Source organism: Talaromyces rugulosus, chromosome III (assembly GCF_013368755.1).
Source record: "Talaromyces rugulosus chromosome III, complete sequence".
In the NCBI taxonomy this organism is placed as follows: domain Eukaryota; kingdom Fungi; phylum Ascomycota; class Eurotiomycetes; order Eurotiales; family Trichocomaceae; genus Talaromyces; species Talaromyces rugulosus.
Window position 1 is genome coordinate 946683 of NC_049563.1, and position 18911 is coordinate 965593.

Here is an 18911-nt window from a genome sequence, read left to right on the forward strand (position 1 = left end):
GAGGCGCTTAAGAGAGAGTAGTGAAAGATAATCATACAAGATGGTCCATAAAAATGAAGAAGAAAATGACAAGGGGATTCGTAACGTCGTAGACTTATCAATGCAAAACAAATACCTCTAACGATAGAGAGGAAAAAATAACAAGCATGTGCAGTGTATAGCGGAAAATACCAAATAAAGTTTGCTTCACTTCGTTCCGCAAATTAAAACCCATTCTCCATTGGCATCCGGACGCTTTCGTACGGAGAGACCGTGGTGTTGTCGGAGGATTCTGTCGGTGGAGATTGTACACCGGGGCCACGGCTGTTGCTACGCATCCGGCCGGTGAAGTTTCTAAACTTTGTTGCGAAGCTTTCGTTGATACTGCCGCCTCGTCTGTGATCGGCCGACATCCTACGCGTGTGTCGAGAATCAGTACCCGTAGTCATGGGTCGGGAAATTTCGTAACCAGCTCGGGAATTGTCCATCACGGTAGTGATAGAACCTGCCTCCTTCATCCTTGACCCAGCAACACCGGGAATAGGAGGTGGAGGTGGAGGCGTATTGAGATGTTGTAGTTCTGGAATAATTGGTGGAGGCACTTTTGCTTTGTCTCCTCCAATCTCGTTTTCAACGTTGACAGATACCGAAGCTGGAGGGCCATAAGGAACAGACCCAAGTTCACGCGAACCGTTACGGTTATGTCCTCGTGGACCTCGAGACCTGCTGGTTGACCTGCTTCTTGGAAGGTTGGGAATATACCGGGGATGATGGGGAATATCAACGGGTGCCGGCTTTTGAAAATCAATGACAGGAACCGACATTGATCGGCTGATTTTTGCTGCCTCGGCCTGATAAACCGTACTTGGAAGCGTCAGAGGAATTCCAGGCACAGCAGGTGCCTCTGCATCGATGTATCCGTCGCTGTATTTAGGATGTCGCATTGCCTTTGGAGTCGCTGGTAAGCCAATGGAGCCGGACCGGCCTCGTGAGGATGAACTCGAGTCAGACCCATTCGGAAGCTCTGGTGATCGCTTGCTGGCATTGCTCTTGGATCGCATACGTTGACCATATGAGCCACCAGACGATGGAGGACTTTCTGGAGCCTTACCCCCCACGGATTGGGTAGTTGTAAGCATTTTGAACTCACCAGGACGAGGAATATTGGGTGCAGACGGGCGCCGTGCAAGAGACAAACGGCGAGCCTCAAGCTCTGCGGCTGCTATTTCTTTCCTAATACGATCTACTGAGCTGAGAGGAGCAGTGTCACTGGGCGGAATTGTCTTCTGGGACTCTTCAACAAGCTCTGGTGGTGGGTGCTGAGGAGTAACCTGTGGAGTAGGCTCAGGGGCAGGATGGGCACCACGGGCTTGACGGCTGCTTGATCTAGCTCTGGGGCGTCGTTTGTCTGGCGAACCGTCACGTCGAGCGCTGGTGGCTCTGTCAGCACGACGACTGGAACTTCGCGGTTGAGATCGTTGTAATCGTTCACGGTCGCTTGTGACAAAGCGGAGGCTGTCCCCAAATCCTCGAATCTCATCGGATGGTGACATTGGCAGTGGTGAGGTTGGTGATTGTAGAGTTGACTTGTTTCTATCGCTACTGCGTCCTCGACTGTGGCGGCGACTAGAATTGCGACTTCGTGCCTTGTGCTTCTTTTCCGTTCCTCTGGAAGTAGATCGTTGACCGCGTGAAGTACCTTTGTGGTGGCTTCTACTTCTCTGCTTGGGTTTTTCGGTACCAAGACTCTCGACGCTTACGTTGTACTTGGAAAACTCCTCGGGAGACATTGGCACCGGCGAAGATGGAGATCGCTTTGCTGGCGTAATATATCTGGCGTTGGTTCGACCACGCGACTCCACTGACTCGTTCCTAGAGATGTTCTGGTGCTCACTACCACTGCTCTCCCCATGGCGGTTCGACTTTGTGTGGGGGCGACGGAATTGTTTGGCGTAGTAATTCGCCTCATCAAGGCTGTTAATATATTGATCAATGCTACGGCCGCTGATGCTAGGGCTCTTATTAGCACGCAAGCTTTGGAAGACAGACGCAGGACTTTTGCCATCGTTATCGGTATTCTCCGAGTACGAAGGGTATCCACCGGTTTCTGGTTCGGATGTATCAACTGGCGGCCACTGAATATGGAGACCCTCAGGCTTCCGGCTCTGAGAACTATTTCTGGCCAGGGATTGCTCCTTAAAATTGTCAAAGATTCCTGCGGCTGGAGATGGGAGGCCCTTAATACCCTGGAAGTTGTTCGGTGCTGTTTGCACAGCAGTTTGCGGACTTGGACCATGACTATCTCGTCTAGGCTCGTAACGCGCTGACGACAACAGAAGCACCGGAGCATCACCATCTTTTTCATTACTTTCTTCAGCGGTAGAATCGTTACTATTTCCCCTCTGCGAGCTAGACTCTACAGGAGGGGCAGTAAGCGACCTTGGCGGGAAAGATGGTGGTTGAACGTCGACCGGCGTCTCACCGATAGAAGGCAACCGCTGCCGGTGCATCGAGCCTGGAGTTGCAGTCCTCGCGGACATTGCTTGGTTAATATTTCGAATGTTGTTGAGGCGGTATGAGCCCAGTCCACCTGGGGAAAGCGCAGACTCTCCGACGGCAGATTCGGCAATTGGCGTTATTCCAGGAGCATTCGTAGGAGTACGATCATCTGATTTGAGACCAGGGAACTTGAATTCGTTTGGCTGAGAACCAAATGAAGTTATCAGTTTGAGAGACGAATTTTTGACCGTCATTCGATTAGCTTGATCAGACTTCAGCTGTTCCTCAAATTGGGACTGGGACTGTGGTTCAGGGACTGGCGAGGTAACACGGAGGTCGTGGTAAGGGGCGATTGGAGCAGTAGGGGACCTCCATGGCTCTGACGGCTCGGCACCTGTGCACATGAAGCATCGGATAGCTAACTGCTGTTGGGAATGTGAGACTACGTGCTCTCCCCATCGACGGACCAAATATGACAGTCGCTGCCAGTCACCAGGCAACAGCAGGGAAGTCATGAGAATAGCTTCCATAAAGTAGCTACGAGATACGTAAACTTCAATCGCATCGTTTTTGTCTCCGAGGGCAAGTAGAATAGTTGCAGATGCATGGATATCGCCAACTTCGAGCAATCGCTGGACGAAAGTCTGGCCAACCTTGTTGGATTGTTCTTGGCCGCCCATTTGGCTGAGAGCGAGGAACATCCAAGCAGAAGAGCTCACAGGACCTGAGCTGAGCATATTCATTATTTGCATTGGGTCGTGGTCTCCCAGCCAACGTGAAAGGAAAATCGCATTTTGACTACTGGGGGCATGTCGATTTACTATATGATGAAATTGTCAGATGTTGCCCTAGAATGGTAAAGGACAAAACTTACACTCATCGTGAATGAGATCCTCAATATCTCCTTCCCACCCAAAGACCACCCTGAGCATTTGGCGGCGGAGATCATCCGGAGTGAGCCGAGATTCATCTAGCGGAGGTGCCTGTTGGTTATAAGGAACATCATTGAGACGTGCTCTTGTGAAAGGGAAGAGGTCTTCCAGTGGTTTGTCTGCAGGGCTCTGGGTAACCTCATTCCGAAGTCGTGAGCCACCGCGAGAGCGAACTGACGAGACCACCGAGGCAGTAGAGCCGTACGCAATTGAGGTTCCGGCTTGTGAAGGCTGGCGACCAAGTGGCGAAGTCATTGAAAAAGTAGTACCGCTATATGATGATTTGACCGGCGGCGAGAAGGGCCGGACACGGCCCGATGAAGCCCGTGAACTGATGGAGTTGGTCCGGCTGCGGACTGACATTGGGCTGGTCATGTTTGCGCGTTGTTGAGTTGCCACTTCATGGATGGATACTTCGGGGCCTCGGAACCCGTGAGCGCTTTGAATAGCATTGCTTTGATTAAAATATGCCGGCGATGTTGATCTTAACGGTGGTTCTTCGACGACAGCAGGCGCACGATCTGGGGGAAGATGGCGTACGTTCGCAACCATGGTGGGATTGTCTACATCATACTGCTGGACAGTATCGTTCGGGCCTAGGGAAAACAAGGTGGCCGTAGGACCATAGTTGGCCATTCCAAGCACGTCTTCGATGGTGGGGATCGTTTCGTATGTGACATTTTTCGTTCGAACATCCCAAACCCATGTTTCCCTATGTCAAGTTAGTTTTCCGGAATCAAAATTGCTACTGGAGATCAACGGACCTGTCAGAATACTGTATAATTTTCCCATTCTTAGACCATGCGATCCACTTGGGTCCTGTTGAATAAGGTTCGCTCCGCTTGAGGGCGCGGATCACTCGAGGAGAGTCCTTCGAGGGGGGCTTGGCAACACTCCATACTCGAAGATCACCATCGAGGGTTTGCGTTGCAAGCATATCGGACCTTTGTTTTGACGAAGAAGCATGCCAGGCAAGGCAAATGATCGGAGATGGGCCGCGAGAAGTGGTCAGGGTGTGAAGAATGGTGAAAATAGGGTGTAAGTGGGCTATCAAGATCGAGCCATTTTGATAACTAACCTCGTCAGCACTTGTCGTTCTTGGTGTATAAAAAAAAGGAAGCTTACCCAATAGAATAGGTTCGACAGTCTGAGCTTGGTGCTAGTGCTGTGATGGGGTCAAATATTGTACGGGCAGAAATGTGCTCCGATGTTGAAGGCTCGAATAGGATCACTTCGCCCTTTCCGTTCCCTGGTGGCTATTAGAACAGTTCACACAAAAAGTTGTTTCGATGATCAGGTCTTTACCGAAGGCGACGTTGCCATTGCGCATCCAGGCTGCCACATGCAAAGGCTCGAAAGAGGCAAACCGCGAAATTTCATTGCCAGTGAAAAGATCCCAAACAATAGCTGTCTGTGCGTAGTCGTAGCTGACGACGAGTCGACCAGCTCCCCGCTCACTGATATTGTCGACGGAAATAAAGGCTATTCTGTCTTGGTGAAGGGAAAAGCGGCGCTCAACGGCCAGTGTGTCGTGGTGTAAACACAAGATTACGGAGCCCTGCGCAAAGAGGAATAAGGAGGCGGTTGATGCGCATGGTTGGAAATCCGAATCCCAAGGCGTTTGTTCTGGAGGCGGCGCCGAGGCAGCGGACTGTGAGCTCGAGGGCACAGATCGATGCCACGACAAATCGGCCATGGTCGATAGTCATGCGCGGTTGAAGCTATCCATTTATCAGCGTGAAACCAACTTCTGAAGTTGAGACATAACAGCAGGGTGCAAGTATCAATTCACAAAAGTGACCAGGAAACCAAAGCAAGAAAAAAAAAGTAAAGTAACACAAAAAAACACAAGAGTAAACCGGCCGCGGGGGTCAGCGACCAGGGAGGGTGATACAGTCAGGGGTAGAATGTGGTAGTTACACAGCCCAATTTCACACAGCAAAGCGACTTACCCTGGGAGTCGGGAATCAAGCCAAGCAGGAGACAGTTCGGTCTACCTGGTGGAATGCCGAGGGGTGGACGGAAGGAGAGCCGATACGCACGGCATACAGTAGACGGGTCCGAGAATGACTGGAGATGGTGTTTCCTTCTTTTCCTACCCTTTACTTTTCCTTGATCGTGATGCCCCTTCTGTCCCGGAATTCTGGGAAGAAATTGCTGCGGGTGGGCGGTGACAGAGTTGGAGAAAGATGGTGTGAAGCAAAAGCTGGCAAAGGGACAAATGCAAGCGCTTACATAGTGTGGTCTTGAGGGGCAGGGGTCAGGAGATGCAGGCACCGTGGAGAAGGTCAACGGGCAGTGAAAAATAATGATTTAGCGTTGCAATGTCGAATTGACAATAAGGTGAAGCGAGGGCCGATCCGAGGAAGGAGGCGTGATTCGAGTGATCGAATTGACGGCCACAGAGACGGTCCTGAGTCGGCAGCGGACGGGCTGGCGGCGTGGGGTTGACAGAGGTGACTGGCCTGCAGAGGCTGGAGTGGCTCTCTGCTTCATTTGCACAGCGCGCCAACGAGGGCCCTGTCTGGCAGATCCGCCCAGCCATGCGCATCATCGACGAGGCGAATCGACGGCGATAGGTGGAGAGCGCAGGGCCGAGCTTAACGGCTGGAGGTTGGAGGACGTGCTAGTGCAAAGGACGCCTGCATCGGATGGTAACCGAAGTGAAGTAGTGCTGCTGCAGGCGGGCTGGTTGGACTTGCGAGGTGCAGAAAGGGAATATTCACCATTGCATGATGTGTCTTCTTCTCCTCCGTTCTCTTCACATCTGCACAGAGAGAGAGAGAGAGAGAGAGAGAGAGATCGAGTCAACTGAAGATAGGCGAGAAAAGAAGAGAGAAGGCGGACAGGGCAGGTACGGGAGAGTGCTGGGCAGGCAATTGCCAGACAGGGCAAGAGCGATGGACAGACACGGGCGATGCGCACGCTGATTGGCTGTAGTAGGGGATCCACCATGCAGCCCTCGTCACAGGCCGCCAGCTAATCAGCGTACTGAAGAAGCATGTCTGCTGCAGGCGATCCCCGCGAATCACGCCGCGCCCCACTGCCCCATCGCGCTAAAACAAGGCCCGGCGCGTATCGCTGCTTACATCAGCCAGTCATGATTCATCAACCACCTTGACTACTTGCTGCTACTAGGACTGGCAGTATTTTGTCGCTGCAATGATAATAAATACTCATGTCCACCCGTGGGATCTGCCCGCGATAGGCCCTCAGCGAACCGGTCTAAATTAAGACCAGACTGCCCTCTCCCTAGTATTATGACGATGGACATGGCATATAGCTGCATGCCAATCAGCGCCTAAAGGACCACAGTGCTACCCCGCCCACGATGATGGCGAGGTCACAGTGATGAGCCCGGTAGCGCCGTTTAGCTGGTCCTCGAACCAGGAAAGCACCTGGCATGCTAAATTCTGTACGCGATACGGAGTATTGCAGTGCGGAGAACTCTGTAGTCTGTACACCGTCCGTCGGAATTTTAATCTGGCCTGGCTGGTGGGACTGAAGCGGTGAGCAGCGCTCCGTTCTGGTAGTATTGTTCTTCTGTCAAGAAAGATTATCCGTCAATTGCAGATTGCGTGAATGCCCTCAGACAGACAAACAAACGAGAGACGTGGCTCATATTATATGGGATCATTATATGGATTTCTCTACGATACGATCTGATCGCTGTGCTGCTGGCCGGACGAGGCCCAAGCCAAAGCGAGGTGTGGAGCCCGGATCGCTGAAGAAATCCCTGCTCCACCCGCTCCCGGTCCGTGCTTGCGGTCCGCGGTCCTTCCCGTGCTGCTCGATGGAGCTGCACGTGACGGAAATACTATGCTGGAGCTTTCTCCCACTAACTTGTCACACGGGGGATTTTTGTAAAAAAAAATGGCGAAAGATGAAAAAATAAAAATAAAATGAGAAAAGGAAGCCAATCAGTGGGAAGCCCTGTCAGATATCACAATCACCTGATCTCCAGACATTTACGCCCCAGGGTTTCTTGCCTGTGATTGGCTTCTTTTCCGTTAAACCAGTCTCCCTCATTTCACCTCGCGAACTAGCTTCGAGAATACAATCCAAATAGGTAAAAGACCAAGCAAAAAAAGAAAAGAAGAAGTGAAAAAACAAAAAAACAAAAAACATGACGCATCCCGACTCCACCCTTGGACGAAGCTTCCGCCGTCAATGTAGCAGCTATTTCCTAATCCGGTAATCATTGTCCTAACCCTAACCAGCCCTCTAGGATCAGTCAGAATTGAGATGGCTGGTAAGTTAGTAACACCGAGGGAATTGACTTTACCACTAATCCACTGCATATTCATCCACGCAGTACTACTACTAACAGTCCGTACGGACGCATCTACCCCGCAGATGCCGTTGTTTTTTTTTGCTTATTCCCCCCCCTCTTAGCTCTACTTTTTGACTATTTCTTTGTTCCGAAGTTAAGACTATTACTTTATCCAACAATACTTCTTTGTGTACGCACGGCCGACAGTAGGGGATGTGACGGGCTTGCATCCGGATCAACTGATGACAGCCGACCCCGCTCGGCCCAGCCATCACTTTTAACTACGTAGTACATTCATCCCATACAGGCTAACCGAGGAACTCCTAAAATCGATCATAATAATCAAAAATACTAAATAGTAGTAGTGCTTTAGCCGTGAAGATAAGCCAGGGTCTAACCAGATAGACCGGGCATGCGATCAATGCATTAATGTGGCTTGGCTAGTTGGAGTGCATCTACATGTGCCTTCTCCGTATCCGTACAGCAGCGCCAACTTTCTATATTTAGCACCATGGAGTTCATTCATTTATTTTAAGTTTTTATTTATTTTCTCTTTTCTTTTTTTTTCAACCGCTTTCGTATTCCTGCATCGCCTGACACCGGGTCTAGATCAAAATGGAAGCTGTCAGCACATTATTGCTGTTGGTGATAGTGATCTAAATCTATACGAAGACATGACTTGTCGGCAAAGTCACTGCCACAGTAGACTAACCAACAATTAATACGACGTACATATAAATGAAAAATAAATTAATATTGGTCCCGGCATGTTGGGCACAAAGTACCACGAATCAGTATACCCTACATGTAACATTAAATACATTGTCGGTCGGCGGGTCTAGCTCGATTCGCTTGGCCTTGAACTATTTCAGTCAAATCTGAAATAGACGGTGAATGGCTTTTCTCTCTCTCTCTCTCTCTCTCTCTCTCTCGCTTTTAGCTATATGTCGATGGCACCCTAGGACTATGTAAGTTTTTCCCTAGTTGGCGCCACATTCCGTAGCTCTTTTTTAGACTGCGTCTGGATATGCTCCGCACTGCAGATGTCGCGTCAAATCACGGCCGAAATCCGAATTTTTTTTTTTTTTTTTTTAAATATTTTTTAAAAGTCTAAATATAACTAGTACTGATTTTTTGGTTTTTAAACCTTGTTTATAGTCACCGGGGCATCTGACTACATTTGACCGTGCTTATCTCGGCTACTATGATACTTTAAATTTTTGACAGCTTACTAGGCACACCTCACTTTTCAGTTTGTTAAAAAATGGCAGCCGAAAACATTGCCATAAATAGCACGAGAATAATAATACTAGCTAGCAGAAACTCATCTGCGCGAATGAAACATCTAACTTCAAATGTTATATCAAGCCATTTCCCGCTTCCACCCGACGTCTAACAGTCGCTGTAAGGATGGGCGCATTATCACTCTAGTATGCATCTGCATTTAATAGTCCTTTTATGAGTTGACAGTGAGACAATGACGCACCAACCAAGCAACTTTTATGCCAGCCTGAGAAATTCACCCGGTTCACCAAGGAATCGTCAAAGCCATGTTGTACTTGTGTGAACACAATAAAGAAGACTTGATCCCTAAAAACACAAACCCCGTTGCGAAAAGGCCTGAAGCTCATGCTCAAATTCATATTCACTCGTCACTATTAGTCTCCATTTTTCATAGTCCCAGTCAACCATGGTTATGACACGAACATTTGCAGAAGAAGGATGATCTTTAAAAGTGCATTCGTGTTGAAGAGTACCACCGACTCTGTCGAAATTTTCTAAAAGACCGTTAAAATAATAACAGCCTCGTGTATAGCTCTGTTTAGCGATTTTGAATGTCTCTATCAGGTGGTCCGTATCAGGGGATGAGATAGTCAAACAGGGACAAATGTCAACTCTGCCGGGTACTGCATGCAATCTGGCTTTTGGAATAATAATTGGTTTCTTTCAACGGGGAATACCAGGCAGACCGTCGGTGCAGCTGCTACTAGCATCCAGCACAATATCTCCAACGGCCATTCTCAAGCTGGAGGAGGAGATGTGTTCTTGGTCGCATTTTAGTGTAGGTGTTACGGCATAGTACTAGATGTCTTCTAAGCGGACAAATTGACAAGGCCATTTGTTTTGCGGAAATAAATCGTATAGATATTTGCAACGCGGTGCAAAGCATATTTGATCTGGTGGTGTAAAGAATTTGAGAATTGAATTAACTACTTCACTAGGACTTACTTTATATTATTCAAATGTTAAGTCTATTTTGGTATTCCTAGAAAATGGGATGTATCTGAGGGTATCAATATATTATCTTTCTAGAAAGAAAGTATACTTATCTAATTTCTTTTTAGGAATTATATAGGAAAAAGAGATTAAGCCTTAAATTTTAATATAACTATAATAGTCTCCAACTTAATTATCTTGTGCTTATAATAACCGCTTTAAAAATATATGTCATGAACAAGATCTAAAGAAATAAATCATATGGATATTTACAACGTAGTGAGAAGCATATTTGATCTGGTGGTGTAAGGATTTTGAGAATTGAGTTTACCACTTTCGCTAGAACTCGCTTTATAATATCGAGTCCATTTTGATATTCCCAGAAAATGGGGTGGTGTACATATCGGAGGGCAACAACATATTCTCTTTGTGGACAGGAAATATACTCGCCTAATTTCCTCTCAGGAATTATACAGGAAACAGACACCAAGCCTTAAATTCAAGCACAATCATAACAGTCCCCGAGTTAACTGTATAGTGCTTGTAATAACTGTTTTAAAAGTACATATCATGAAAGAGATCTACCTATTAGTTCTATATTAATAGTATGGTAATAAATTCCTGTCATTCCAGCTCATACGATTCGGTCTTCGTTCTCGGACTGGTTGGGTCATGTTCCGAAAACAACTCGGGCGTGTTGCTCAACGTGGGCATCTCCGACAGAATGGTCGATCTATCTCCCGGTTCACTTTGGGAAACCACAGAATAATCGTACAGAGTGGGGGTAGAAGGCGGTATGGGCTCCTCGTTCTTTGCACTGTTGTCGTTCTCTTTAGTTTGCCTCGTTTTTCGCCGCCGGAAAAACATAAAAGCACCGAGCCCGATCAATCCTACCGCAGCAAGGCTTCCTATCACCGAACCGGCAATAGTTCCCCCGGATGTATGCGATGATGAAGAGGAAGATGTTTGGGAGTCGGGAGTGTTTGATTTGGTCGGCGTGGATGGTAAGTAAGACGGCAACGATGTCGGTACTGCCGTCGATGTCGTGGTGAACAGGGATGATGCCGGTGCTACCGTCGAAGTCCCCGAAAATGGTGCTGATGTCGTCGTTGTCAGAGGCATATAGCCTTTCACTGCAACAGCAACAACATGTACGGTGTCCGTGAATGCTGTCTGCAACATCTCTTCACCCGTGGTGGGAAGATACCAGATTGATTGCTCCGGATCCAAAGTCGAATCGCAATTTGCTTCGATGTTGTGATCTTGTGAAGGATCTACTGAGTAGCCACTAGATAATCAATCGGTTAGCCCAAAAAGGAAAACCCAACCACCACGAAGAACATAACCAACCTTGGACAACACGTCACCTGCATAATCGTCGGCCTTGCAGTCGATGTTCCTGCCGTGTACCACCCATCCGGACAAGTAACAGGCATCAAGCTTCTCACTGTAGGGAGACTAGTTGTTGTTTGTACCGTGGCCGTTGTATCCGTTTGCACCGTTCGATGGAGATACCAATCACTGACCTCTGGAGGGACACATGCAATGGAGCTGGATCCGGCGTAATACTCATAGCTTGGGTCAAACGCGACTAACACATAGTCGAATTGCTCAGCGATGTTGTTGTGGAAGCCATCGGTATAGCAGTGCGGGTCTGGGGTGAATGCTGAGGGGAGAGGGATAAACGACGTGACAACATTGTCAAAGGTTTGCGGTCGGTATGAGGTTACTGTTTCTGTCACGAAAAAGGTACTTTTGCTCTGCGCCATCGCTGGCAATGGGCATCGCAGGCCGTTGTGTCAACGGTGCAGAAGCAGAGGAGACGCGAAGCGGCGAAAAGCACACAGGTCACGATGTAGCTGGACGACATGGAGGCTTTCCCCGATTTGGGAGAAGATAGACAACAAAGAAAAAGCAAAAAATCTGAAATGTTACATCGGGTTAGTTCGGCAGCGTTGCAAACGAAGCTTGCACACGATGCATGTTTGGTCTCAAGTTAATTGAGATTTTACCTCGCAAGTTTCAAGATTTCTTTGCATTATCTTTTTGTCTACACATATGACATTGATGAAGGTCTAAAAAATGGCAAATTTTGTCCATTAACCCTTCGTGATAACCAAAATCAATCTCTGTTGCGATCAATCTAGTGCTGCGCCGCATTTTGGGTTGTGATACTGTGCATGGTGTTGCAATTGGAACGCTCTTCGATTGGTCCACTGAGCAGGGATGCCATCTAGATGCGTAATCTCAGCCAACCATATTTTCGCCGAATGGGGCGCTTCACGCTAGATAATAATTAAATAAGATTAATTTTAAGATCTCATTACTGTTTCATTTATTTTGACATTAGTAGATTAAACTTGATGCGGGCCAAACTGTTTGTGCCTTTGGGATGGATCCACAATTACAAGGTGTTAGCTAAATCATTTCAACCGATTGATATCGATTGATGGGTGAGCAAGAGCTTTCAATAGTGGTGGGAAAATTCAAATTATTAAAGGCATTTTATATACTGTGTCGATTAAAATATTGCCGTAAAAAGTAATATTCCGCGTGAGAATGGCAATGACATCATCGCCTCGGCGCATTCAGGTCGCCAGAAAACGAATACGGAAACTCTCTTTTTACCACACTACAGGAGATAAACCTGAAAAAAGAAAAAAAAGAGTCAATAAAATGCCCAAAAGAACACTTGATGCATTCTTCAAGCCTGCCGCACAGCCACCAATTCCCAAAAAGCTCAAATCATCCCCTGACCCCTCATCGCCACCGCCCAGCAAAACCAAATACGCAACAGAAACAATAAAAGATGCATCAGAAGAAGAATTACCCCCAGAATCACATCCAGCATATCCATTCTCCATTGCCAAACTCCCTTCGCATGTCTCCGTTGGTCTCTCGTTTGCAACACCTGCTAAACAACCGCGCGTGATCAACGGCCAGCCCCATCTCAACCTGCTGTACTATGAACCATATATTCCGCAACCCACCGCCAAAGAATACTTCCACTTTCTCCGGCGTGAGCTGCCCTTTTATCGAGTGAGATATACAATCAAGCGCGGGCCGACGGAAACCGTCGTCAATACGCCGCGCTATACAACTGTATTCGGAGTTGACATAACATCCTACTTCTCCGGGATAAAAGGAGAAGGTGTTGACAAGAATAATGCCCTTCTTGACAGCAAAACAAACCAACCTATCAAACCGGACAAGTACAAATGCACGCCACGCCCCATCCCTGGCTGCCTAGACTTGCTCCGCAGACGGGTTGAAGAAGCCCTAGCTGACGGGACAACTTACAATTTCGTCCTAGTCAACTACTATTCCTCTGGCGACGATAGCATCTCATATCACTCCGACGACGAGCGTTTCCTGGGCGCGAATCCAAACATTGCAAGCCTGACTCTGGGCGCAAAGAGGGATTTTCTGATGAAGCATAAACCGCCGCCGTCTGCGGCCAAGGACACCTCCCTGTCCGGCGGCGATAAACCGCTAAAAATCCCGCTTGCCACTGGGGATATGATTGTAATGCGTGGCGAGACGCAGGCGAATTGGTTGCATTCTATTCCAAAAAGAAAGGGTGGAGAGACTGGACAAGGTCGGATTAATATTACGTTGAGGAAGGCAATTGTGCCCGGGGGAACGGAGAATTATTATAGATATAATGTTGGCGATGGTGGATTTTATCGATGGGATGACAAAGGCAAAGAGATGGTGTGTCAAAATGTCTGATTTTAATTGATGTATACGTAGAATCATCAACCGAATACTATTAGCCTCTGATGTCGTTGCATAATACTTGGCTAACAGTGGAAATTTTCAATGTTTTACCGTTAATAAACAACGTTTAGAGGCCACCTCGCGATAATATGATAAACAGAACCAAACATCACAGACTCAAGTGGCTGGGTAAGTGTTCAAAGGTGGGGTTTTATTATTTCCAATGTCAGAACTGGGAAAAGAGGTGTTGCTCACGCTCGTCTCTGGCTGCGGGACTGGCGAAGAATTTTTGCGTTTAAAAATCAACCACCTGTTCGAGCAATTTGTCAGATTTTCTTTCATGTTTCATATAAATGACGATACGGATAGTGAAACTCACAGTCCAGCAATTACTATGGCCAAGAAAGGCACGCCCAACCCAACTGTTAACCCAATAATTAACTTATCACGATGAGAAAGCCCTCCTCCTCCACCGCTACCACCGTCGCTGCTACCGCTACCGCCGCCCGTCCCACCACTACTAGAGGATGTAGGCTTGGGCGGGGTATAAGAGGTCGGCGTGCCGCTAGTTGGAGCTATGGAGAAGACATTCGATCCAAAGGCGATTGCACTTGTGACAGATGCATGCGTACTAGCAGGATACGTGGCCGAGGAACCAGATGGCACTGTGAGAACCGAAGTCAACGTCTGCTTGACCGTAGTAGTGCTCTGCAAGTTAATTGGGCAGTTAATCAGTCCTGTCGACAGACAGTTGACGATGGTATAGGATTCCGTTGTTGAGACAGTAGTTGTAACAGGTGTGTCTCGAGGCTGCAAGGCTGCTCGAGCAGTGACATCTACTGCCGTGGCCGAAGTTGACGTGGTACTAGCAGTCTTGCTATTGGCACAGATACTCGCCAGGGTCGTATACCAAATGGGAGTCGTTGTGTTCGGACTTGGGCCCCATTGGTATGTGTCAATGGCGACGGTTGCCCCTGCAGCACCGCCAACTGCAAGGGTGTACTCGGCGACAGCAGCTATTTCGCAGTCATCGGTCGAGGATCCATCGACTTCGACAAGGAAGTCTGCGACATACGCAAATAGGTTGGCCTCAACCCCGGTGCTGGCGGAAAACAACGATGCAAGTTCCGGGGAAGAGACACGAAAACCAAGGCGGGTTTCCAACTGGAGTAATGCCTGGATGGACCCCTGGCCCTCGATAGTGATAGGAAGGAACTCAAATTGTGCGCCAGGACTGAATAAATTGATATATTAGTATCAAGTTTTGGGGGAAATAGAAGTGGAAATAACTCGGTTCTTACAGTGTGATTCCAGATGTATTTTGATTGAACAGCTCCAGATCGAGGGCGAGACCGTCATCTAATTTTAGGTGGATACCGCCGCTGATATCAACCTCAGCCTTGGATATAAGAATAAGCGTAACGCTGAAGATGGCGCCGGCTTCCAAGTTTGGGATTGAGAACCCAGCCTCTGTCTCAGACGTGAAGAGGTTTAAAGTGTAGGTCGCTCCGGCGTTCATCTTGAGTTCTAGGTCGAGATATAGCTCGAGCGCGTCGAACTCAAACCGTCCATTCACGCTGGGAAGGCTGCTTAGATTGGCAAGATTGAAGTCGATATCCAACGTGGGCCAGGCTGGAATTTTCGCCAAGTCAAGCGTAGCGATATCTTCAAGTACTGTCTCGACGTAGCTTCCTAGCGTGTCCACTGCAGAGATTGTGGCATTTTCCACCTCACCCTCCACGTTGTGGATGGCCTGAGTGAGATTAAAGTCGTCGCTTATGGTCAATGAGCCTTTCACAGAGCCATTTATGTAGCAAGCCGTGCAAATAAGTTCAATGCTAGCGTCAGCAGTCAGTGTTCCATTTTGCCCGGCACTGCGGCTACCGCTGTAAAAGAAGATTAGAAGAAGAAAAAACCGGAACAGATAAAAAGAGAAAAAGTATACCTTATACCAGCTGAGAAAAGCGTCGCATTGGCCCAGCTCTTTGCCAACGACGTCTGATTCATTGAATACGTGCTATCTCTCGCCGCACGTAGAGCTTTCGCTACTGCATCTACAGTATCTGCGTCGCCATCACGAGTATGAAGAGCAACATCTCCTACTGCTGCCGCGGCGACAGCAGGGAAAAGTGATGCCCAGCAAAGGGCGAAGATAGAAAATAACAACATCATGTGAGGCTGACCTGCGTGACTGCTGGTACAACACACTGCTTTACATCTAATATTGACGGGAGATTTTTCCTGAATAAATAGTATTCCTACCCCAAACACACTAAAATCCTACCCCCAACTCAGCCTTGTCCAACGTTTCCATCCAGCCGTCCTGGGGAGGTTCGCGTTGACGCTACTGCATGAACCCGGCTCGGGTAGCTATGTATAGCAAAAGCAATGTTAGAGACTGTCTGCGCCGCATTTTAGTGATACGCGGCGAGTAATGTCCGCACGGATTCCACGTTCTTCTATAATAATAATTAGGAAGTGTACTCCATATGCCCGTACTACCACTTGAAATCTCAAGGTTCTTACAGCTGATGCATTTGCCACGACGGACAATCATTATTGCATGCGCAGGAAACAGGAACTGCGGTAATTAATCTCAACAGTTGGAACGGAAATGTTCGGGAATTTCCATCTCGACTGAACTGAATTAGTGAGGAACTTGTGAAACGGATGCATCTAGCCTTGTCCGGAGTCTTGACTCATCGCGCCCAGCCTACTAGCACGACACTGTTCGTACTACATTGGGGGCTAAAATGGGCGGCGCCATTCACAACAGAAAGGGGAAATGGAAAATTCAACTAATAGCAGTAATTTCTTAGCCGCCTTCAGCGGAGAGGTCAGGCGGAGACCATAGCATAGAATATAGAGTGTTGGTGCCTGGGGCCAAAGAGGGTTTTCTATTATAAGGTTTTTCTCTCTGCCTCTGCAGTCAAGCAGTAAGCAACTTCGCTAATTGTATGGACGTGGATAGTTTCAAAACCAATAAAAATCAGTGTCATTCTTCTACATAGGGATAGAGTAGCGACGCGGGTGAGATCCGGACAAGGAGGATTAGAGAGGCGAGAAATAAAAGACATAGAAGAGAAGAAGTTGCAAATTAGAACACCAAGAAATCAGCCTTTCATATCACCATGCTAGATCCCCGTGAGGCTAGCCATACAAGGCAACATTGAACTCACAAGTCCTCGTTTTGCATATGTAATCGTTAATCGCTTAGAATGAATCCATTTTCTTCCCCATTTTACCAAAATATAGATCCCTCTGTTGCATAGAATAAATTGGATTCTTAATTGCAATATGTTTGAAAACGAGAGATACTCAATTTGGTAGTTCTGCTTAGTTACTAGTCCCCCCCCATCATCATCCCACTTGGCGTCGTCGTCCGCTCTGAACACTCACCATTCAAACAACCTCAGCTCCTCACCAAAATGTCGACCTCTAGAATCATTCAACTAGCGCAGAAAATCAGCGCTCAAGCTGCCGTCCTTGATTCGCATCTGCAGAGCAACGGACTTCCCCAGCCATCGTTTAATGAAGATGGTCCGACGGAGGCGTTCAAAGAGGGCACACCGGATGTTCAACAAGCCAAATCGGATGTACTCGAAGCCATGATCGAGCTCCGCCAACTGATTGAGGGTCCGATGAACAACCTTCTTCCTCCGGTGAGTCGCTCCGCATGACAGTGAGTTAATTTAATGGCATCAACCTCGGAAATGCTAAGCTCCAGGGCTGTAGAACAATCTTTCCCCTCTTGTAGCTGTTTACCGGTTCAAACTCGCATCGCTGGTTCCTGTCGGCTCGACGATTTCATTCCGCGACCTTGCTGAGAAATCCGGTGTGCGCGAGCATGACGTGAAGCGTATTGTCCGCTACACTGCTGTCTATCATCGTGTATTCCATGAGCCGAAAAAGGGCTTTGTCGCTCACACAGCGGCATCAAAACTCCTGGCCGAAAACCCGGCAGCAAGCCACTTAATGGGGCTCACCTTTGATGAATGTTGGCCAGCACATAACAGAGTCAGTAGTATTTCCATCGCATTTCCAAACACAGTCGCATGTGGCTCACAACGTACCTGCAGGCCGTCGATGCTATAGCACAGGGAAGTGAAGAGCCGAACGTGTCTGGCTATGCTTTGGCGAACAACACCTCTCTAAATACATTTCAGTTTTTCTCAGAGAATCCGACTCGTGCAGAGCGCTTTGCTGCTGCCATGGCCACCACATCAACGGCCAGCCTCGAGGCTCTCAGCACTCACTTTGCCTGGTCAGAGCTGTCGCCGAACAGCACTGTCGTCGATCTCGGCGGCTCTAGAGGCCATGTATCCATTTACCTCGCCCAGAAATTTGCTCATCTGCGCTTTGTCGTTCAGGATTTGCCAGAAGTAGTCAAGGGCGCTGCCGACACGCTTCCCGAGGATGTCCAGGGACGAATTGAGTTTTCAGCCCATGATATGTTCACTAACCAGCCAACGCAAGGCGCCGACGTTTATTTGCTACGGTATGTGTTGCACGACTGGCCAGACAAGTACTGCATCGACGTGCTGCGCAAGTTGATACCTAGCTTGAAAGCGGGTGCAAAGGTGGTCATCCAAGACCATCTTTTACCGGAGCCAGGAACAATGACGCTAAGGCAGGAAATGAACATGCGGTGAGAAGCTTTTCTAAGAATAAAACCTCTTTTTTTTTCGTTTCAGTGTCGAGACTAACTTAGCTCCAGGAACATGGATGCCATCATGCTATCACTGTTCAATTCTAGAGAGCGCGAGGTGGAGGAGTGGGAAGAGTTGTTCAACACTGCCGACTCGAGATTCGGCGGTTTCACTGCTAATAGAATTGGGGAACACGGATCCAGCGGTGTAATATCTGTAGAGTGGACTCCATGAGCGGGTGTGCTGAGCCAGCACCGGTCGATGGGTTTATATTTTGTAACTTGGCCGGGTACATGCATGAGCATGAGCATGCGTGGTACCTGTCACACGTAGAGATGCGTCGGTGGATATTTAGATGGGTTATTAGTGGTATATCATATCGTGAGGTACTTTATCTGTTTAGAACTTCAAATATTATCCATTTACTCTGAATAGCTAAAGAAACTATAATTTCTTATAATAAATGTGTAAGCACTAATCAGCAACCATGCTTATGGATTTGAAAACCACCTGGATCAATTTTCCTTCCTAAAAAGCAAATTGTATGAAGGTGACACAGCGTGTTTTTCCCGATGACCCCGATTTGTTCAGATAAATTACACGAATGTGGCGGGGTACATATGTAGCGATGGCCGAAAAAGC

At 47.9% G+C, this 18911-nt stretch overlaps 5 protein-coding genes across 5 annotated transcripts; 2 read left to right on the forward strand and 3 right to left on the reverse strand.

The window, feature by feature from the left end:
- Positions 1-203: 203 nt before the first annotated feature.
- On the reverse strand, positions 204-5106 carry TRUGW13939_05186 (uncharacterized protein; the record flags this gene model as incomplete). The annotated part of the gene is made up of 5 exons (XM_035488350.1): positions 204-3298; positions 3353-4122; positions 4175-4483; positions 4536-4659; positions 4716-5106. The coding sequence occupies 5 exons, from the start codon at positions 5104-5106 to the stop codon at positions 204-206; spliced, it is 4689 nt and encodes a 1562-aa protein (XP_035344243.1).
- Positions 5107-10524: 5418 nt separating this feature from the next.
- On the reverse strand, positions 10525-11669 carry TRUGW13939_05187 (uncharacterized protein; the record flags this gene model as incomplete). The annotated part of the gene is made up of 2 exons (XM_035488351.1): positions 10525-11188; positions 11251-11669. The coding sequence occupies 2 exons, from the start codon at positions 11667-11669 to the stop codon at positions 10525-10527; spliced, it is 1083 nt and encodes a 360-aa protein (XP_035344244.1).
- Positions 11670-12576: 907 nt separating this feature from the next.
- Positions 12577-13632, forward strand: TRUGW13939_05188 (uncharacterized protein; the record flags this gene model as incomplete). The annotated part of the gene is made up of 1 exon (XM_035488352.1): positions 12577-13632. One exon carries the CDS (start codon positions 12577-12579, stop codon positions 13630-13632), a length of 1056 nt encoding a protein of 351 aa, XP_035344245.1.
- A 165-nt stretch (positions 13633-13797) lies between these two features.
- On the reverse strand, positions 13798-15792 carry TRUGW13939_05189 (uncharacterized protein; the record flags this gene model as incomplete). Its single annotated transcript, XM_035488353.1, has 4 exons — positions 13798-13930; positions 14000-14854; positions 14922-15506; positions 15566-15792. The coding sequence occupies 4 exons, from the start codon at positions 15790-15792 to the stop codon at positions 13798-13800; spliced, it is 1800 nt and encodes a 599-aa protein (XP_035344246.1).
- A 1256-nt stretch (positions 15793-17048) lies between these two features.
- Positions 17049-18503, forward strand: TRUGW13939_05190 (uncharacterized protein; the record flags this gene model as incomplete). Its single annotated transcript, XM_035488354.1, has 4 exons — positions 17049-17282; positions 17356-17637; positions 17700-18268; positions 18338-18503. The coding sequence occupies 4 exons, from the start codon at positions 17049-17051 to the stop codon at positions 18501-18503; spliced, it is 1251 nt and encodes a 416-aa protein (XP_035344247.1).
- Positions 18504-18911: the final 408 nt, after the last annotated feature.